The sequence below is a fragment of the Corythoichthys intestinalis genome, chromosome 5 (genome assembly GCF_030265065.1).
Source record: "Corythoichthys intestinalis isolate RoL2023-P3 chromosome 5, ASM3026506v1, whole genome shotgun sequence".
Classification (NCBI taxonomy): domain Eukaryota; kingdom Metazoa; phylum Chordata; class Actinopteri; order Syngnathiformes; family Syngnathidae; genus Corythoichthys; species Corythoichthys intestinalis.
In genome coordinates this window covers 2,286,002-2,309,364 of record NC_080399.1, presented here as the reverse complement: position 1 = coordinate 2,309,364, position 23,363 = coordinate 2,286,002, and the positions used below count along the sequence as shown (strand labels likewise).

At 38.8% G+C, this 23,363-nt stretch overlaps 1 protein-coding gene across 2 annotated transcripts in view; it reads right to left on the bottom strand.

Moving 5' to 3' along the window:
• slc41a2a (solute carrier family 41 member 2a) overlaps positions 1-22,471 on the bottom strand; it is a 42,983-nt gene extending 20,512 nt beyond the window's left edge. The window contains exons 1-8 of one of the 2 annotated variants that reach the window (XM_057835999.1): positions 22,145-22,471; positions 16,703-17,029; positions 16,519-16,626; positions 10,504-10,575; positions 6,231-6,375; positions 6,025-6,171; positions 4,073-4,220; positions 1,727-1,806 (exon numbers count right to left, since the gene is read on the bottom strand). In XM_057835999.1, coding sequence (XP_057691982.1) covers positions 1,727-1,806; positions 4,073-4,220; positions 6,025-6,171; positions 6,231-6,375; positions 10,504-10,575; positions 16,519-16,626; positions 16,703-16,990 — 988 coding nt within the window. In that variant the 5' untranslated portion in view covers positions 16,991-17,029; positions 22,145-22,471. The remainder of the gene's footprint in view (positions 1-1,726; positions 1,807-4,072; positions 4,221-6,024; positions 6,172-6,230; positions 6,376-10,503; positions 10,576-16,518; positions 16,627-16,702; positions 17,030-22,144) is intronic. The other variant, XM_057836000.1, reaches the window with a different exon arrangement.
• Between the last annotated feature and the right edge of the window lie 892 nt (positions 22,472-23,363).

The window sequence follows — 23,363 nt, the reverse complement described above, 5'->3', positions numbered from 1 at the left end:
GGGAAAATCCTGCTCGACATACGACCATTTCGATTTACAAACAAGGTCCTGGAACGGATTAACTTCGTATGTAGAGGTACCACTGTATATCAAATCTTTTCGAAATTTAAGATTTTATATATATACTTTTCTGAAACCAGTGTTGATTTGTCACACAAGAAAATCCGCCGTGCATTCGTCTGCGGTGCTGCCATTGTCGTCGTATTTCGAGCATGTCGTCGGATGTAGAAACAAATGGCGAGTCAAATTTTACGTCGGATGTCGAAAAGTTCGTGTGTCGAAGCGATTGTATGTAGAGGTACCACTGTATATATATATATATATATATATATATATATATATATATATATATATATATATATATATAAGTAAATAGAGAAAATCAATTTAAACAATAAAATCATAATACTTAAGAGGAAAAATAACAGGACAAAATTATGAAAAAAAATGCTTTCATTTATTTTAGATTTTTTTCAATACAATAAAAAATATAGAAAAGTAATTTAAACAATAAATTGAATTTTGCCTAAAAAAATGAAACAATAATTAAATATTTGGAAAGACAAAAACAAAAAGGACATTTTAAAAAAAACAACCTTTTTTTAGAAATTAAAAAAATACAATAAAAGCACATATAGAAAAATAATTTAAACATGAATAATATTGCTTAAAAATGGGAAAAATAAATATATGAAAATACAAAAATTACAAAGGAATTTTAAAAAATTGCTCTTTATTTCAGAAATTAAAAAAATACAATTTAAACAAAGAATAATTTTGCTTCAAAAAATAAATAAAATGTAAATAATTATGTGAAAATACAGAAATAAAAACGACAAATTGATGAAATAAAATTTTTGAAAATCTTTAAAATAATAATAATACAATAAAATATAATTTAAACAAAATGAATTATTTTGAATCCAAATACAAAACAAAAAATTTTAGAGTATTTGAACATTTTTTTTAAAAAAAACAAAAATGACCTTTTAAATTTATTTTTTTTTAAATACATAAATACTTTAGAAATTCAAAAATATGAAATAAAAAATATAGAAAATTGATTCAAACAATAAAATGAATAATTTTGTAATGCCGCCGTTTTACCTATATAGAGAGATAAAAGGCAGTGTAAAATGAGTAGGGTGAATTTTGGCAGCCTTTGGAGCCTTTTTTTAATTGGCTAAAGCCTTACAATCCCTCTCCCTACCATTAGAAATATCATGGGAAGCAAGGTAGGTAGGTTAGGAAGGTAGCAAATGATCTTTTTCTTAACACCTTATATTATTTCCCAACGCAGAGAAGATATATCAATTGGTAGCACTACGCACAGTCATGGTTGCACTTTCCATCATGCATTTGGGCATGGCTACAGTATCATTTACTGAAAGCTCAATAAATAAACTAGATGGCAATATTTAGTCACAATATACAAAGTCACAAGTCTTTCTATCCTGTATGTTGAATGTATATATTCGTCAGAGTTTAATTCATTTTTTTCTTAATGCATTGCCAAAATGTATATGATCGGGAAAAATTATCAGGAATGATTGGAATCGGATCAGGAAATATCGGGATCGGCAGATACTCACACTAAAACGATCAGGAGCAAAAAAACATAATCGGAACAACCCTAGTTATTATAGTCATTTTAAGCAAAACCAACACGCATGGAAGACAAAACAAACAAAGGTTCCTCTGAAAATAATACAAAATGACAACTTACCGTTTATAACCGGGGCATAAAGTATGATTCCGGCCAAATTTGGATCTGACACGGTCTTATCCAGAATAAGTCCACCTATACTGAACAAGAGATGTATATGCAAATCTTAGTGATGTTAAGAAATCCGCTGTAGGAGCGTCTGGGAACGGGGGCGTCACAACAAAGCACCAATGATAACACCCATGGGTTCCTATATACAGTGCCTTGCAAAAGTATTCGGCCCCCTCGAATCTTGCAACCTTTCGCCACATTTCAGGCTTCAAACATAAAGATATGAAATTTAATTTTTTTGTCAAGAATCAACAACAAGTGGGACACAATCGTGAAGTGGAACAACATTTATTGGATAATTTCAACTTTTTTAACAAATAAAAAACTGAAAAGTGGGGCGTGCAATATTATTTGGCCCCTTTACTTTCAGTGAAGCAAACTCACTCCAGAAGTTCAGTGAGGATCTCTGAATGATCCAATGTTGTCCTAAATGACCGATGATGATAAATAGAATCCACCTGTGTGTAATCAAGTCTCCGTATCAATGCACCTGCTCTGTGATAGTCTCAGGGTTCTGTTTAAAGTGCAGAGAGCATTATGAAAACCAAGGAACACACCAGGCAGGTCCGAGATACTGTTGTGGAGAAGTTTAAAGCCGGATTTGGATTTCCCAAGCTTTAAACATCTCAAGGAGCACTGTGCAAGCCATCATATTGAAATGGAAGGAGCATCAGACCACTGCAAATCTACCAAGACCCGGCCGTCCTTCCAAACGTTCTTCTCAAACAAGGAGAAAACTGATCAGAGATGCAGCCAAGAGACTCTGGATGAACTGCAGAGGTGGGAGAGTCTGTCCATAGGACAACAATCAGTCATACACTGCACAAATCTGGCCTTTATGGAAGAGTGGCAAGAAGAAAGCCATTCCTCAAAGATATCCATAAAAAGTCTCGTTTAAAGTTTGCCACAAGCCACCTGGGAGACACACCAAACATGTGGAAGAAGATGCTCTGGTCAGATGAAACCAAAATTGAACTTTTCGGCCACAATGCAAAACATAATGTTTGGCGTAAAAGCAACACAGCTCATCACCCTGAACACACCATCCCCACTGTCAAACATGGTGGTGGCAGCATCATGGTTTGGGCCTACTTTTCTTCAGCAGGGACAGGGAAGATGGTTAAAATTGACGGGAAGATGGATGCAGCCAAATATAGGAACATTCTGGAAGAAAACCTGTTGGTATCTGCACAAGACCTGAGACTGGGACGGAGATTTATCTTCCAACAGGACAATGATCCAAAACATAAAGCCAAATCTACAATGGAATGGTTCAAAAATAAACGTATCCAGGTGTTAGAATGGCCAAGTCAAAGTCCAGACCTGAATCCAATGGAGAATCTGTGGAAAGAGCTGAAGACTGCTGTTCACAAACACTCTCCATCCAACCTCACTGAGCTCGAGCTGTTTTGCAAGGAAGAATGGGCAAGAATGTCAGTCTCTCGATGTGCAAAACTGATAGAAACATACCCCAAGCGACTTGCAGCTGTAATTGGAGCAAAAGGTGGCGCTACAAAGTATTAGGGGCCGAATAATATTGCATGCCCCACTTTTCAGTTTTTTATTTGTTAAAAAAGTTGAAATTATCCAATAAATTTTGTTCCACTTCACGATTGTGTCCCACTTGTTGTTGATTCTTGAAAAAAAATTAAAATTTTATATCTTTATGTTTGAAGCCTGAAATGTGGCGCAAGGTTGCAGGTTCAAGGGGGCCGAATACTTATGCAAGGCACTGTAGTTGTTAAATTTACTTGATACTCATTTCTATATCGTTTTGTCTTTCTGACGATAAGATAACAGTGCAGCTATCAGCTTCTTGTGAGCCTCTTCATGGGTTGATAAGAGGGCCTGCCTATTCGCATTTGAAAGGTAGGGGCAGATCTTCTTGAGGACAGCTTTTAATTGTTCTTTTCTTCAGAAATGTATTTACCTTAAGTGATATTTGCTTTCTTTTTGTCCTTGAATTGGGTGTCGTCATCTCCTGCCCCTTCAGAGAATGGACCTCTCCAAAACCACGCCCCCCGAATTGCAAAAGTGGTTCAACTGGGCGTATCGCTGCATAGGAATACTATGTGGTCGTGACTTCAAACATCTAGTCTAGCGGAAGCTAGCTAGTTGGCCAATGATTTTTAAACAGTTAAAAACTTAGCGGAAATTGGGAAAGTGCTGTGTAGGAATGCTTTTGGACTGTGAAGTGTTTTATGAGCATGGTCGTTAGCGCTTTGTTGTGACAAATGACCCGACGACCTTATTTCCAGACGTTTGCAGATAAATACAATTGCCTCAACCTAGTACCTGCTAATGACCATTGCCGTTACGATGGGTTCCCAGCCGGTACGGAGGAGGAGCCGACTCGCGGGGTGTTTGGAGGCCATCACGATCCAGAGAGGCATCAGGCACAGCAGAATCAGATCCAGCAGATACAATGCATACGAATACAGTTCTGTCAAGAGAAAGTGTCATCTTTTTTTTTTTCTCCTGGCGTTTTACCTTGGAGATTTCAGTTTTTGTGGGGAGCTTTGCTTGGAAAAAAAAAAAAAAATTCATCAAAACCACCCCAAAAAACTCCCACAAAAAAACACCAAAAGTGCTAAACTGAAATCTCCAGGGGGGAAGGGGCAGAATTGTGAAAAACTGCAAAAATATGCAAAAATAACAACTGTGGGGCTGTGGGAGGTGCTAAACTGCAAAAAAGAAAACAACAACAACAAGACAAAAAATTTTAAAATCAAATTAAATTTAAAAAAAGCACCAACCCAAAAAATTAACACAATTCTAGAAAAAACATTAAACTGTGCCAACTGGAGGGAAAAAAAACTTCAAAACATAGAAAAACTGCAAAAGAACCTCCACAACCTCCTCAAAAACACAAGACACCCCCAAAAAGAAATCCTACAAAAATAGCGTTAACAACCAGAAAAAAAAATGATAAAAATTGAATAAAAAGAAAGAACCCACCCCAAAAATAAATACAATTCCAGAAAAAACAAACTGAAAACAGCGGGGAAAAACTGCAAAACAAACAAAAACACATAAGAAACCCACAACCTCCCCAAAAACACACGAAAAAAATGTTATAAAAAATAAAAGAAATCTTATTTATCAAATTAAAAATTTCATTAATTTATTAATTTTTTTTTAAGTTGAAAAAGCAACCAATCCCCCCCACCCCCCCAAAAAAAACGATTCCAGAAAAAACATTAAAAGACAAAAAAAAAAACATGACAAAAAGTAGAAGAAATCCTGCGAAAATAGTGACAAGAACCAGAAAAAAATGCAAAACTAAAAAATTGGGTGGGGGGAATTGTTTAACTGAAAAAGAAAAAAAAACAGCAAAACAAAATATAAAAGGCAAAAATATCCTTCAAAAATCATATTTTCTTCTTTTTAAAAAATGCAAAAACTTTTCAATGTGTCTAAATAGAGGTTCATTATTGTGCACTGTCCCTATCAAACAAATAAATAAAATAGCAAAACCGTGAAAAACTGCAAAACATAAAAAAACAAAACAAAAAAAGAACCAATTTTTTTTTTAATCCAGAAAAAACATGAAACTGTGATAACTAAAATCTTGCGAAAATATCGAGAACAACCAGAAAAAAAGAAAAAAAATTTTTTTTTGGGGGGGGGGCGGGTGCTACAGTGCAAAACATCAAAGACTGCAAAAATAAAAAAAACACACACACACAAAAACTGCAAAAAGCTCTAAAAAATTATGAAAATAATAACAATAACACACAAGACCCCACCAAAAATAAATAAATAAATGAACATCCACAAAAAACATTAAACTGAAAACCACTGAGGAGGAAATCCAAACACAAAAAAATATGAAAGCAAAAAAATTATAAAATACATAAATAAATCACAAAGTGAAGAAACACAACATCCAAAAAAATACGCAAAGCTGAAAAATGTGGATGAAAAAATTGCAACACTACAAAAAAAAAACTGCAAAAAACATAAAAAATGGGAAAATCGCAACAAAACAAACAGAAGAACCTACTAAAGCCCCCCCAAAAAATGTGACGATTAAAGATTTAAAAAAAAAAAAAAAAAAAAGTTTAGTTTTAGTCTTTGTAGGGCACTCATTGTCTATCACTGACAACTCTAGACTGGGAGGGGCCACAGCGTCTCACGTCTTCAATGGCAACTTATGAGTTAACAAGGAAATAACCCGAAAATGCCCCAACACATAACAAGTCACCAAATCCAAATATTACATTTTCTCATATACTTGTACAAACCTATAAAGGAGTAGAACCACTGACTAAAGCAAGCCAGTAAGGCCAACGTGATGAGGTCTCCAAAACTGGCGGCCATCGGCGTAGCCACATTGTCAGGGTTGATCCCGATCCGCTTGGATCCCAGAATCACGCCCACCATGATAATACCTGGACACCATCAAAGCGTTTCCAGAATATAATCAACGGGAGCAATTTTGTCACGTTACCTTGCAGTAGCGAAGCCACAAATGCTGTCCAGAGGCCGGTCGAACACAGAAGGACGAGATGATTAAACGGGATCCTTCCGTCGGCAATCCAGCCCAACACAATCGCCATCAGGGACGCTAACAGGCCCAGAATGCTGGCTTGGAGCTGTAGGATACGTAGTCAAAGTAAATAGCAAACTACAGAATAAGCTAGCAACCATAAGCGGATTTTAAGGGGGGGCCAGGCCCCCTCTGCTGGCCGAAAAGTGTCATTGCATGGCTTTCGTATATATATATATATATATATATATATATACACACAGTGGGGAGAACAAGTATTTGATACACTGCCAATGGGTTTTCTCATTGACTGTGTATCAAATACTTGTTCTCCCCACTGTATATACAGTGCCTTGCAAAAGTATTCGGCCCCCTTGAACCTTGCAACCTTTCGCCACATTTCAGGCTTCAAACATAAAGATATAAAATTTTAATTTTTTGTCAAGCATCAACAACAAGTGGGACACAATCGTGAAGTGGAACAAAATTTATTGGATAATTTCAACTTTTTTAACAAATAAAAAACTGAAAAGTGGGGCGTGCAATATTATTCGGCCCCCTTGCGTTAATACTTTGTAGCGCCACCTTTTGCTCCAATTACAGCTGCAAGTCGCTTGGGGTATGTTTCTATCAGTTTTGCACATCGAGAGACTGACATTCTTGCCCATTCTTCCTTGCAAAACAGCTCGAGCTCAGTGAGGTTGGATGGAGAGTGTTTGTGAACAGGAGTCTTCAGCTCTTTCCACAGATTCTCCATTGGATTCAGGTCTGGACTTTGACTTGGCCATTCTAACACCTGGATAAGTTTATTTTTGAACCATTCCATTGTAGATTTGGCTTTATGTTTTGGATCATTGTCCTGTTGGAAGATAAATCTCCGTCCCAGTCTCAGGTCTACCAACAGGTTTTCTTCCAGAATGTTCCTGTATTTGGCTGCATCCATCTTCCCGTCAATTTTAACCATCTTCCCTGTCCCTGCTGAAGAAAAGCGGGCCCAAACCATGATGCTGCCACCACCATGTTTGACAGTGGGGATGGTGTGTTCAGGGTGATGAGCTGTGTTCCTTTTACGCCAAACATATCGTTTTGCATTGTGCCCAAAAAGTTCAATTTTGGTTTCATCTGACCAGAGCACCTTCTTCCACATGTTTGGTGTGTCTCCCAGGTGGCTTGTGGCAAACTTTAAACAAGACTTTTTATGGATATCTTTGAGAAATGGCTTTCTTCTTGCCACTCTTCCATAAAGGCCAGATTTGTGCAGTGTACGACTGATTGTTGTCCTATGGACAGACTCTCCCACCTCAGCTGTAGATCTCTGCAGTTCATCCAGAGTGATCATGGGCCTCTTGGCTGCATCTCTGATCAGTTTTCTCCTTGTTTGAGAAGAAAGTTTGGAAGGACGGCCGGGTCTTGGTAGATTTGCAGTGGTCTGATGCTCCTTCCATTTCCATTGCACAGTGCTCCTTGAGATGTTTAAAGCTTGGGAAATCTTTTTGTATCCAAATCCGGCTTTAAACTTCTCCACAACAGTATCTCGGACCTGCCTGGTGTGTTCCTTGGTTTTCATAATGCTCTCTGCACTTTAAACAGAACCCTGAGACTATCACAGAGCAGGTGCATTTATACGGAGACTTGATTACACATAGGTGGATACTATTCATATATCATCATCGGTCATTTAGGACAACATTGGATCATTCAGAGATCCTCACTGAACTTCTGGAGTGAGTTTGCTGCACTGAAAGTAAAGGGGCCGAATAATATTGCACGCCCCACTTTTCAGTTTTTTATTTGTTAAAAAAGTTGAAATTATCCAATAAATGTTGTTCCACTTCACGATTGTGTCCCACTTGTTGTTGATTCTTGACAAAAAAATTAAATTTCATATCTTTATGTTTGAAGCCTGAAATGTGGCGAAAGGTTGCAAGATTCAAGGGGGCCGAATACTTTTGCAAGGCACTGTATATATATATATATATATATATATATATATATATATATACAGTGATACCTCAGCTCACAAACATAATTGGTTCCCAGAAAGTGTGTGTAAGGCGAAAAGTTCGTCTTCCGAACATTTATTTCCCATAAGAAACCATTAAAATGAGAATAATCCATTCCCAGGTCCCCATAAAACATAATTTTCTACTAAATAAGCCTTAAAACTACACTAAAATATACCTCATTTTCTTTAATGTCTTCTTAGGCTTAACACTAGCCTGTGGTGGGGTCTTTTTCGGTCCCATAATAGCAAAAGTACACTCAATATGGTCCAAAATGTCTATCAAACACAAACCACGTCCGCACTCAACAAAAGGGAGGGGACAAACTGGGACGGCGTGAGCGTGCGTCAGCTTCTCGTGGCGCTGTTCGACCGCGTGGTTTGGTTCGTCCGCCGAAAATTAGTTCGTCAGCAGAGACCATATGCTTGCGAATTTAATGTTCTTGAGGCGAAAAGTTCGTGAGCTTAAGCATTCGTGAGCTGAGGTATCACTGTGTATATATATATATATATATATATATTAGGGCTGTCAAACAATTAAAATTTTTAATCCAGTTAATTACAGCTTAAAAATTAATTAATCGTAATTAATCACAATTCAAACCATCTATAAAATATGCCATATTTTTCCGTAAATTATTGTTGGAATGGAAATTTAAGACAAGATGGATATATACATTCAACATACGGTACATAGGTACTGTATTTGTTTATTATAACAACAAATCAACAAGATGGCATTAACATCATTAACATTCTGTTAAAGTGATCCATGGATAGAAAGACTTGTAGTTCTTAAAAGATAAATGTTAGAACAAGTTATAAAAAATTTAAATAAAATTTGTAAAATTTTCAATCAAAAAATTAACTAGCAGCTCGCCATTGTTGATGTCAATAATTACACAATACTCACCCATAAAAATCACTCACACCCAAGCGCCAGCAGAGGGTGAAAAAACTCCAAAAAACACAAGTAACAAGTGGGCATTGCACTGTGCTGTCATTTTAATCAGTTTGAGCGGGGCATGTCCGTTAATTGCATCAAATATTTTAACGTGATTAATTGAAAAAATTAATTACCGCCCATTAACGCAATTTTGACAGCCCTAATATATATATATATATATATATGTGTGTGTGTGTGTGTGTGTGTGTGTGTATAAATATGTATAAATATGTATATATATATATATATAAGTTGTAAAGCAATAAAACTGCAACAAAAATGAATGAAATGAACAAAAAAACATTTTTATAATGGGTCGAAATTATTTTCCGAGCAGCTTAGACAGTCATTTGCTTTGCATATAATTAAAAAATATATATATAATACAGAAAAAAATATTTTTCAAATGATTTTTTTTCTCTGATTGAAAATTTTGTTTTTTTTTTTGATTGAAGCAACTTTTTGGGGGGGTGAATGATTTAGACACATTTGTCCAAGTCATAATATGGCCCAAACACAAAAAGGATTGCTTCAATCAAAGAAAACTTTTTAAATGAAAAATTAAGTGTTCTAATGCAAATTTTTCAATCTCAGATATTTTGCGCCTCCAAAAACTTTTTTCCAAGATTGAAAATTTTCTTTTTTTAATTGATTTTTCAACTTATTTTTTGATTGAATAATAAAGAGAAAAATATCCTAGCCAAAACATTAATTCAATCAAAAAGTTCCTTCAAAAAAAAAAAAAAAAAAAAAAAAAAAAAAAAAAAGCCTTCAGTCAAAAAACTAAATAAAAATTCATCAAAAAAAATTAGCTTTCACGTGCATTTTTTTGTTTCAAATTTATTTTTGCAAACACAATTTTTTTTTTTTTTTAATTGAAACGACTTTTTTTTGGTATAAAATACATATTTTGATTGAAGCAACTTTTTTACGGAATCAACTTTTTTTTGATTGAATAATCAAGACACAAATCTACCTCCATATGACACAGCCCAGGGGATACAATTTTTGACTAGGGTAACTACATTGGCACGACACAGGCGGGCGTACCAAATTCAATGGATGACGATCTTGGCAAAAAGTATTGCCTAAGCAGCCTGATTTAGAATTCCCCTCAATAATGATGGGAAACAAAAAATGCTAATTGTTAACTTATTGTTTTATATATTCTTGTAAGTTAATTTTGTTGCTGACACTGCGTTTTGAGGTCATCAACATGTTGTGCCCCCCCCGGCCCCAAAAGTCAAACTCCGCCTATGCTAGCAACTGTTTTTTTGCTTTTGAACCTGTTTAAGCGCTAGGTTTCCAAGGATCAACATCCACTTCTCTCGGGAAACATCCATTTTTCCTGCATGTACCTGAAAAACAAATTCAGAGTTCATTTAAGTTGTTACTACAATATATCAGTCTATATTCTGCACTAGTTCACGTGCTGGAAATTTAAGTTGATACAGTGGGGCAAATAAGTGATTAGTCAGCCACCAATCGTGCAAGTTCTCCTACTTGAAAAGATTAGAGAGGCCTGTAATTGACCGAGGCTCCACTTGTTACCTGTATTAATGGCACCTGTTTTAACTCATTATCGGTATAAAAGACACCCGTCCACAACTTCAGTCAGTCACACTCCAAACTCCACTATGGCCAAGACCAAAGAGCTGTCAAAGGACACCAGAGACAAAATTGTAGACCTGCACCAGGCTGGGAAGACTGAATCTGCAATAGGTAAAACGCTTGGTGTAAAGAAATCAACTGTGGGAGCAATTATTAGAAAATGGAAGACATACAAGACCACTGATAATCTCCCTCGATCTGGGGCTCCGTGCAAGATCTCACCCCGTGGCGTCAAAATGATAACGAGAATGGTGAGCAAAAATCCCAGAACCACACAGGGGTGGACCTCGTGAATGACCTACAGAGAGCTGGGACCACAGTAACAAAGGCTACTATCAGTAGTGCTCTAGAGGGGATCTGCATGGAGGAATGGGCCAAAATAGCAGCAACAGTGTGTGAAAAGCTTGTGAAGAGTTACAGAAAACGTTTGGCCTCCGTTATTGCCAACAAAGGGTACATGACAAAGTATTGAGAGGAACTTTTGCTATTGACCAAATACTTATTTTCCACCATGATTTGCAAATAAATTATTTAATAATCAAACAATGTGATTTTCTGGGTTGTTTTTCCCACATTCTGTCTCTCATGGTTGAGGTTTACCCATGTTGACAATTACAGGCCTCTCTAATATTTTCTTTTTTTTTTTTTTTTTTTTTTTTAAACCTGTCCTGTTCAGCTGTTTGACACAGAGAATGGAAGTCTAAGTGCCCAGATTCTGAACAGTTTTAATGTTTCACATTGAGAGTCTGACATACTCCCATTGTGATCATTCAAAATACCTTTTTATTATGACAAAGCAGCGAACAGGAAGGGATTATGGGGGGACAGAAGAAAAGAAATGCAAGAGAAGAAGGAAAAGAAACACATACACAAACAACAACTAGAAATACATTGAACATCTAAACTAGTTACTAATATGCTGGTGCTATCGTCAGCGAGATGTATTTCCGGTTTACACCATGTGGGGGCCTATTGGCCAGTGAAAGAGGAGAATGGGGGTGGGGGTGTCTATAAGCCTATAAGCTAAGTGATTGAAAGGGGTAGAGTGTACACAAATCAGTTCTGTGATCTAGAACCCAGTAATCGTGTGAATCTCTTATGAGTAAGCCCGTTGGCGACCAACCCTACGCCGCCGCATCGCCAATCCCGGCACCGGGACCCCCGACCCGAGAACGCCCTACCACATCCAGCAGCACGCAGGCCCCACCGGGCGCGCGACAGCCACGCAGACGGGCGGAGAAGCCGCGCGGGCGCCAACCCAGGGCCACAGCCCCCACCCAGCCAGCCCGGGGAGGGAGGGAGGGCGGGGGCGGGGGGCCATGCGCAGCGCATCCCTCCTCCCGCAGCCCAGCAAAGGAGCCATCGTCCCCCCCCCCCGGGACCCAGGGTGGTCCCCCGGGCCACCCGCGCACCCATCAACCGGCCTTCAGGGATGGCAGGAGGGGACGCACCACCAACCCCACGCCTACACCCACCCCCGCCCGCCCACCCGGGCCACGAGCCACAGCCACAGCCCCCCAACCGGCACGGCACGCCACGGGACCCCCAGCGGCCCACCAAGCCCCAGGCAAGGCAGGGTCCCCCGCCGGTGCAGGCGACACCCCGCTGATACACCGGCGCCCAGTCAGCGACCCGCGACGGAGCGCAGGGCGGATGCCCAGCCAGAGAAGAGAGGGGAAGGCGGAGGCAGGAGAACGCCCAGGAACTGCCACGGGGCGATGCAAGATCGGAGACCCGACCCCCCAACCTACTCCCGCGGCCGGCAGCCGAGGCAGAGGGGAGGCCACACCCCAGGAGCCACGCCATATAAAAAAGTGTGGGACCCACCTACCACCCTATTACTGTGGCTGCCAGGTTCCCGGCTGGCAGCCATCACCCAGCACCGTGATGGGGGTGTGAGGGGAGGGTAGTGCAATGTATGCATTAAAATAGGAGAGCTTGGCTTGGGGCAGTGGGACCGCAGCATGGAGCTTCTGCCCAGCCGCCCGTCCCACCGCCCTTTGCCAGAGCTCTCCTGTGGAGTATGATGTGTGGTGCATTTAAAAAAGGTGCAGAGATGGCGGGGCCTGTGGTGAGGAGGCAGCCGTGAGGTACCCCCACCCCCAACAGGTCCCAACCATCCCACAACCTTGGTGTGTGGTGCATTAAAAACAGGGGGGAGCCGGGCCGGGACTGTAAAGCCCCGTCCCAACTCTCCCCGGAGAAATGTATGAGCATGTAAGTGCCAAGGTGAAAAATATTTACAGTGCCGAAGTGAGAAGTGCGTGAGTTAAGAGGCAGGCTCCCGCGGGCGTGGCCCCGTCCACCAGAACCACCGGCCGCAGGGCAGAAGAGGCGTCAGGGCCCCGATCAATCTCCGCCCCAGACCACCCACGGCGCCTCCGCGACCGCCCCCCCCCCCCACCCACCGAGCACCCACCCCGCACTCCGAGCAGGCGCCACACCAAGCGCCGGCGACCAGGGGACGTCCACCCCACCGGCAAGGGACAGCAAGCCTCACCCAAGGCCCCGCGGGCCCCAAGAGGCCCCGCCAACGACCCCGCCGGCCGGGGGGCAGCAGCGGCCGCCGCGGCCCAGGGAGGCGGACAGGGCCGGAAGCAGACCAAGGGGACGGAAGCGCGCCCCCCACAACCCACCCCCGGGCCAGGAGGGGCGCGCGGCATGACACCAGAGGGCACCTCCCCGGCACCCGGTACAGGGAGACGCGGCTCCGGCCGGGCGGACCTGGGAGGGAACCATGGCTGCCGCATGCACCCCCCGGCCCCCACCCCAACTCCACCCCACCCCACCCCGGCCGGCCGGGGAAGGGCCGCGGCCCCGGACCGGCACCCGCGCGGCCCCCCCACCCGCCCACGACACCAGCGCGCGCCCGACGGGACCCCCGCACAGCCAGACGCAACCAGACAAGCCCCGGCCGAAAATCCCGGGGGCCATATTTTCAAGTGGGAGAACTTGCACAATTAGTGCTTGACTAAATACTGATTTGCCCCTCTGTTTACATGCAAAGCTGAAAAGTGTGGAGGAAAAATATGCCTAACTGTTGCAAAAAATACATCAATAAAACTGCGAAAACCCAAACAAAACCTAGAAATCACAAGAACAAAACCACACAAAAAAACTCAGGGGGGAAAAAAATCCAGAAAAAAAAGACACTAATCTGTGAAAAATGTGTGAGAAAAAGAATTGCAAAACTGAAAAAATTGCAAAAAACAACAACAAAAAAACATAAAATACAGAAGAAAAAAAACAAAATACACCTCTCAAAAAAAATCACAATAAAATCTAGAATAAAATAAAGGAAAATACTGCAAAAACTAAACAAAAAAAAACAAAACAAAACAAAAAAACAGAAAAACCTACCCAAAAAAAATATTCAACCGTGAACAGCAAAAACAGCACAAAAACCTAAAAAAAAAAAAAAAAAACACCCAAAAAATTGCAATAACAAAGGTAAAAAAAGAAAGAAAAAAAATACACAAAAACCACAAAATCCAGAAAAAAATTGCAAAACTTGGCAAAAAAAAACCACAGAAAAAAATGCACACAAAAAACAAAAAACACCTAAACCAACCCAAAAATATATTTTTTTAAAAATCCAGAAAATACTTTAAACTGTGAAAGTCAGAAGAAAATATCCTCCCCCCAAAAACCAGAAGAACCTACCAAAAAAAATTCCAGAAAATACATTCAACTCTGAAAACTACAAAAAAAAAATACCAAAAAATTTGCAATAAAAAAGGTTTTAAAAAAACACCATAAAACAAAATTCAGAAGAAATTGCAAAACTTGGCAAAAAAAAACAAAAACAAAAATTTCACGCGCCAAAAAAAAAACACTATAAACTAACCAAAATAAATCTAGAATATACTTTAAATTGTGAAAAAAAATCCCCCCAAATGAATAAATAAATAAGTAAAATACAGAAGAAATCATGCAAAAACAGCAAAAGATACACAAAATCCAGAAATAACGCAAAACAATAAAAATGGCAGGGGAAAATTGCAAACACTTCCCACTCAAAAAAGATAATTAAAAATAAAAAGATAAGAAACACCAAAACCATCCAAAAACTAAATCCAGAAAAAAATTGCAAAACTTGGCAAAAAAAAAACACACACAAAAACTGCACACACAAAAAAACACCAAAACCAACCCAACAATTAAAAAAAAAAAATCCAGAAAATACTTTAAACCGCGAAAATAAGAAAAAAGAAAATGTCCTTCCCCCAAAAAACAGAAGGACCTACACTTCCCACTCAAAAAACGATTATTAAAAATAAAAAAAACAAAAAACACCAAAACCACCCAAAAACTAAATCCAGAAAAAACATTCAACTGTGAAAACTACAAAAAAAAAATAAAACACCCCAAAAAAAAAACCCATCAAAAAACAAAATTCAGAAGAAATTGCAAAACTTGGCAAAAAAAAAAAAATAATAATAATTCACGTGCAAAAAATCACTACAAACCAACCCAAAAAAATATAGAATATACTTTAAACTGTGAAAAAAATTCCCCAAAATAAATAAATAAATAAATAAGTACAATAAAGAAGAAATCATCCAAAAACCGCAAAAGATACACAAAATCCAGAAATACGGAAAAACAATAAAAACGGCAGGGGAAAATTGCAAACACTTCCCACTCCAAAAAGATAATTAAAAATAAAATGATAAAAAACACCAAAACCACCCAAAAACTAAATCCAGAAAAAATGTTCAACTGTGAAAAACAAAAAAAACCACCCAAAAAATTGCAATAAAAAAGATTTTAAAAAACCATCAAAAAACAAAATCCAGAAGAAATTGCAAAACTTCGCAAAAAAACAAAAACAAAAATTTCACACGCAAAAAAAAAACTAACCAAAAAAAATCTAGAATATACTTTAAACTGTGAAAAAAAATTCCCCAAAATAAATAAATAAATAAATAAGTACAATAAAGAAGAAATCATCCAAAAACCGCAAAAGATACACAAAATCCAGAAATACGGAAAAACAATAAAAACGGCAGGGGAAAATTGCAAACACTTCCCACTCCAAAAAGATAATTAAAAATAAAATGATAAAAAAACACCAAAACCACCCAAAAACTAAATCCAGAAAAAACGTTTAACTGTGAAAACTACCAAAAAAAAACACCCAAAAAATTGCCATAAAAAAGGTAAAAAAAAACATTAAAAAACAAAATCCAGAAGAAATTGCAAAACTTGGCAAAAAAACAAAAACAAAAATTTCACACGCAAAAAAAAACTAACCAAAAAAAATCTAGAATATACTTTAAACCGTGAAAAAAATTCCCCAAAATAAATCAATAAATAAATAAGTAAAATAAAGAAGAAATCATCCAAAAACCGCAAAAGATACACAAAATCCAGAAAAACGCAAAACAATAAAAAAGGCAGGGGGAAAATTGCAAACACTTCCCACTCAAAAAAGATAATTAAAAATAAAAAGATAAAAAACACCAAAACTAACCAAAAACTAAATCCATAAAAAAAATTGCAATACTTGGCAAAAAAAAACAAAAAACACACACACACACAAAAACTGCACACAAAAAAAAACGCCAAAACCAACCCCACAATTAAAAAAAAAATCCAGAAAATACTTTAAATTGTGCAAACCAGAAAAAAAAACAAGTAAATACTACTTTTGCCCAGTAGTGTATGCATGTGGGAACTGAACTCACAGCCGTGGACAATCGGGAAGCAAGCGTCATTTCCAGGTTTCCCTTCATGCCCAACACAGCGGGAAGCAAAATTAGGAGCTCGGTAATTTCTTGAAATACATCCCAGCTCTGTCAAACAGACAAAAATAATACATTTTAAATCCACTTGCCCTATAAAGAAAGGACAAGCCCATTATTTGTCCACCTGAACCACATCAAGAAGCAGGCCAGCAAAGACTGTTCCCAGCCCGGCGAGAAGAAACGGCACCAGAATCTGCAGCACCAAGGACAACACCGTCTCCGGAGGAACGTCTGCTCCACCTGACTGCTTTTCCTCCAGGGATCTTCTCAATCTTGACCCGCCAAAGCCGTCTTTAGGTAGTAGCGGGTCCGTCTCGGTGCTCTCCTGTGGTTCGTAATTCACACTGACCGGTGAAATATTCCATTTGGGGATGAGATGATTGGGTCCGCTTGAGTTTTCTGGGAATTCCATGTCGAGTTGAGTTCTGCCAGGAATCCTGCTTTATTAGCCCTAAAATTAAACAAATTGAAGCACATTTTCTATAACTGGAAAGAGCAGACATGCACCTAACCAGTCAAATTCAAAGCATTGTGAAGGGAAATGTTTTTGCTAACATGCTAATTGATAAACAGACCTGCTTTTTGTAAATTCAGTATCTAATAAAATAAAAGCAGGTCTGTTTATGATTATCGATTAGCATGTTAGCATGTCATTGTTTGTGTTACTTTAGTACCTAATGAAATAAAAGCAGGTATGTTAATTATTAGCAATTAGCATGTTAGCTAAAGTACAATTTCCCATAATGTATGAATTCTTTTTAATTCATTTATCATTGTATCACTTATCTTGCAAATTTTAGATAAATTGGCTCATCTGTTAGCGAGTAATCGCGAAATTCTTTTTCTGACCGCTGTGACCTTTGAGGTCATGACCCCAAAACGTAATCACCTCATTCATTTCATATCTCAAACATACCAAGTTTGATAATCCCTTTATTCGTTCTTGAGTTATCTTGAACACAAACATCCAAACAAAATGCAGTTTTTACCGTGTGACCTTTGACCTCATAGCCCAAAATGTAAGCGCGTCTTCCATTTTACATTACAAACATATCCTGCAAATTGAACAATCTCTTTATCCATTCTTGAGTTATCCTGAACACAAACATCCAAACAAAAGCAATTTTGGCCCTTTCTGTGACCTTTGACCTGATGACCTCTAAATATAGTTACCTCTTCTGTTTCCTATTACAACCATCTTGCAAACTGGATAATCCCTTTTTTCGTTCTTGAGTTATCTTCAACACAAACAACCAAACAAATGCAATTTTGGCCCTGCGGCCTTTGACCTCATGATCCAAAATTGTAATCACCTTTTCCATTTCATATTAAAAATAATATCCTACAAATTTGATCATCCTTTTATTTGTTTTTTAGTTATGCTCAACACAAATATCAAGAAGCAAAGCCATTTTAGTCCTATAACCTTTGACCTTTTTACCCCAAATAGTAATCACCTCATTCACTTCATATTACAAACCATATCCTGCAAATTTGATCATCCTTTTATTTGTACTGAAGTTATCTTCAAGACAAACATCCGAACAAATGCAATTTTGACCCGGTGGCCTTTGACCTCATGACCTTCAGACGTAAGCACCTCTTCCATTTCATATATCAAATCATATCCTGCCAATTTGATCATCTATTTGGCCGTTTTTGAATTATCTTCAACAAAAACATCCAAACATATCAAATTTTGCCCCTCTGACCTTTAACCTCATGACTCCAAATGTAATCACCTATTCCATTTTATATTACAAACATATCCTGCAAATTTGATTGTCAATTTAAACATTCTCGACCTTTGACCTCATGACCCCCCCCCCCATTTAACCACCTCCTCCAATTCTTATTACAAACATATCTTGCAATTTTGATAATCAATTGATGAGTTCTTGACTTATCTTGAACACAAACATTCAGACAAAAGCAAATTTGGCCCAGTGACTCTTGACCTCTTGACCCTAAAATTTAATCACCTCTTCCATATCTTATTACAAACCTATTGTGCAAGTTTGATAATCCCTTTATTCACTGTTGAGCTATCGCAAACACAAATAAGTATACAGACCGGAATAAATATATTTATTTTTAACTGATTAACCCCGTCAATCCATACATTACAAAGCACAAAAAACATCTAGTTACTAGGCAGGTTTTGGGGGTTTGTGGTTAGGCTGCAAAACAGTAAAAGACACAGTTGTTTTGAGTCATGTGATCCAAAGAGTACCTTCGTTGTCACTCCATATTAGCTCACCAGCAGAACTGAGCTCGTCTTGTGTGACATTTCATTTGACATTCCTGAAATGCCTCGGCATGAGACAACTACTAGATTGATTTTTGAGGTTTTCAACATCATTTTACATCATGAAACTGGGGAAGAATATAAATATTTTAGCCATATATATAATATATATATATCACATATATCAACTTAAATCAACAGAAAGTGGTCCATAATGAACAGGATGTCACCCAGAAGGTACCCAAAATCATGAAAAACTACCCTAAATTAGGAACTTAAAAGCAATAGGAAGTGACCTTCATCAACAGGAAGTGGTCTGGAACAAAAATGACAAGGCTTTCAACATAAATCAACAGGAAATGGTCCGCAATTCACCCAAAATTAACAGGAAGTGACCCAAAATTGACAGAAAATGATGATAAATGTACAGAAAGTGGCCCAAAATGATCAGGAAGTTATCCACAAGTGACCCAACATCAACAGGAAGTGACCCCAAATGAACAGGAAGTGACCTTAATCAACAGAAAGTGGTCTGGAACAAAAATGACAAGGCTTACAACATAAATCAACAGGAAATGGTCCGCAATTCACCCAAAATCAACAGGAAGTAACCCAAAATTTACAGAAAATGATGATAAATGTACAGAAAGTGACCCAAAATGATCAGGAAGTCATCCAGAAGCGACCCAACATCAACAGGAAGTGACCCCAAATCAACAGGAAGTGGTCTGGAACAAAAATGACAAGGCTTTCAACATAAATTAACAGGAAGTGGTCCACAATTCACCCAAAATTAACAGGAAGTGACCCAAAATTTACAGAAAATAATGGTAAATGTACAGAAAGTGACCCAAAATGATCAGGAAGTCATCCAAAAGCGACCCAACATCAACAGGAAGTCACCCCAAATCAACAGAAAGTGGTCTGGAACAAGAATGACAAGACTTTCAACATAAATATACAGGAAGTGGTCCACAATTCACCCAAAATTAACAGGAAGTGAGCCAAAATTTACAGAAAATAATGATAAATGTTCAGAAACGGACCCAAAATGATCAGGAAGTCATACAGAAGTGACCCAACATCAACAGGAAGTGACCCCAAAACAACAGGAAGTTGCCCAGAATTGACCCAAAACGAACAGGAAGTCACCCAGAAGCGACACGAAATCAATAGGAAGTCACCCTGAAGCTATCCAATATCATATGAAAGTACGTCTAAACAATGGAAGTGGCCCGGAATTGACCCAAAACCAACAGGAAGTGAGCCAAAATAAACAGGAAGTCACCAAGACGCTACCCCAAATTATGAGATAGTACCCCAACACAACAGGAAGTGGCCCGGAATTGACCCAAAATCAACAGGAAGTGATCTCAAATCAACAGGAAGTGACCTTAATTAACAGAAAGTGGTCTGGAACAAAAATGACAAGGCTTTCAACATAAATCGACAGGAGGTGGTCCGCAATTCACTCAAAATCAACAGGAAGTGACCCATAATTTACAGAAAATAATGATAAATGTACAGAAAGTGACCCAAAATGATCAGGAAGTCATCCAGAAGCGACCCAACATCAACAGGAAGTGACCCCAAATCAACAGGAAGTTACCCAAAATAAACAGGAAGTGACCTTAATCAACAGAAAGTGGTCTGGAACAAAAATGACAAGGCATTCAACATAAATTAACAGGAAGTGGTCCATAATTCACCCAAAATCAACAGGAAGTGACCCAAAATTTACAGAAAATGATGATAAATGTACAGAAAGTGACCCAAAATGATCAGGAAGTCATCCAGAATCGACCCAACATCAACAGGAAGTGACCCCAAATCAACAGGAAGTTACCCAAAATAAACAAGAAGTTATCAAGACACTGCCCAAAATCATGAGAAAGTAACCTAAAACAACAGGAAGTGGCCCTGGAAGTGAAATGCCCCAGAATAGACATGAAATGATATGAAATGACAATGCTTTCAAAATAAAACAACAGGAAGTGACCCAAAATTGACAGAAAATGATGATAAATGTACAGAGAGTGACCCAAAATGATCAGGAAGTCATCCAGAAGCGACCTAACATCAACAGGAAGTGACCCCAAATCAACCGGAAGTGGTCTGGAACAAAAATGACAAGGCTTGCAACATAAATTAACAGGAAGTGGTCCACAATTCACCCAAAATTAACAGGAAGTGACCCAAAATTGACAGAAAATAACGATAAATGTACAGAAAGTGACCCAAAATGATCAGGAAGTCATCCAGAAGCGACCTAACATCAACAGGAAGTGACCCCAAATCAACCGGAAGTGGTCTGGAACAAAAATGACAAGGCTTGCAACATAAATTAACAGGAAGTGGTCCACAATTCACCCAAAATTAACAGGAAGTACCCACAATTTACAGAAAATAATGACAAATGTACAGAAAGTGACCCAAAGTGATCAGGAAGTCATCCAGAAGCGACCCAACATCAACAGGAAGTGACCCCAAAACAACAGGAAGTTGCCTGGAATTGACCCAAAACGAACAGGAAGTCACCCGGAAGCGACACAAAATCAATAGGAAGTCACCCTGAAGCTATCCAATATCATAAGAAAGTACGTGTAAACAATGGAAGTGGCCCGGAATTGACCCAAAACCAACAGGAAGTGATCCAAAATAAACAGGAAGTCACCAAGCCGCTACTCCAAATTATGAGATAGTACCCCAACACAACAGGAAGTGACCCGGAATTGACCCAAAATCAACAGGAAGTGACCCCAGATCAACAGGAAGTGACCTTAATCAACAGAAAGTGGTCTGGAACAAAAATGACAAGGCTTTCAACATAAATTAACAGGAAGTGGTCCATAATTTATCCAAAATTAACAGGAAGTGACCCAAAATTTACAGAAAATAATGATAAATGTACAGAAAGTGACCCAAAATGATCAGGAAGTCCTCCAGAAGCGACCCAACATCAACAGGAAGTGATCCCAAATCAACAGGAAGTTACCCAAAATAAACAGGAAGTTATCAAGACACTGCCCAAAATAATGAGAAAGTAACCTAAAACAACAGGAAGTGGCCCTATAAGTGAAATGCCCCAGAATAGACATGAAATGCCGAGACTTTCAAAATAAATCAACAGGAAGTAGCCCAGAATTGACATAAAATCAGCAAATTACCTGCCATTGACAACAACAGCTTTCCAAGTCACTTAAACTGGGAGGTCTAGCTGTGAGCTAGCTTATCTTTGTAATACTCCACACACATAAATAACATTTCCTAAGATAAAGTTAGCACTTTACCAGCTAAAGTACATTTTAAAAGCCTTACCTCTGAGTGTATTGACTCCTCAGGCAATAAGTTATCACACTGCGCTGTGGACGCTGACCTTTCCCTGAGGCGTCATCCTCTAAAATGATGTGCTGAGTGTCCGCAATAAGTGTGACATTGTCCCAACCCTCCCCCCAAAATGGCTACACATGATATAGTAAACAAGCCTTATTCCTGTTGTTATTCCTCAAAAGACCTCTAACACTCTCTGCACTTAAATGAGATATTGTGTCATTTATTTTAAGAGTACTAAGTATTATTATTAAGTTTTAGTTTAGTTTTCCTAGCAAGGAGAAGGCATTGGCACCTCCATGCTAGTTAGTAGTAATTGAGTTCCAGGTTGTGGCGCCTTAGTGGAAGAGTGGCATGAAAAAGACGTTCATTTATTTGTTGCTAGTAGTCATTAAAATGTATGAATGACTAGAAACGGTCATTTCTAGTGGTTTCTTTTTGGTCGGGAGGCACTTTTTGTCACTATCTATCCGTTTTGGGTCATTTCCTGTTTATTTAAATTCAATTCCAGGTCTGTTCCTGTTGTTTTAGGGTACATTCTCTTGATTTTGAGTAGCTCCTGGCTAACTTCCTGTTGATTTCAGATCACTTCCTGCTTATTTAAATTCAATTCCAGGTCCGTTCCTGTTGTTTTAGGGTACATTCTCTTGATTTCGGGAAGCTTCTGGTTGACTTCCTGTTGATTTTGGGTCAGTTCCGAGTCACTTCCTATTGTTTTCGGGTACTTTCTCATGATTTTGGGGAGGAGCTTGGTGACTTCCTGTCGAATTCTGGGGCATTTCTGTCTCAAACCACTTCCTTGTTCATTTTGGGTCAATTCTGGGCCACTTCCTGTTGATTTTTCATCACTTTCTCTTGACTTTGGGTAGCTTCTCGGTGACTTCCTGTTGATTTAGGTTCAATTCCAGGTCACTTCCTGTCTAGTTTTGGGACGTTTCTTTCCTAGGCCACTTCCTGTAGATTTTGGGTCACTTCCTGTTGATTTTGGGGCACTTCCTGTTGATTTAGGTTCAATTCTAGGTCACTTCCTGTCTAGTTTTGGGGCATTTCTTTCCTAGGCTACTTCCTGTAGATTTTGGGTCACTTCCTGTTGATCTAGGTTCAAATCCAGGTCACTTCCTGTCTAGTTTTGCGGTATTTCTTTCCTAAGCCACTTCCTGTAGATTTTGGGTCACTTCCTTTTGATTTTGGGTCAATTCCTGTTGAT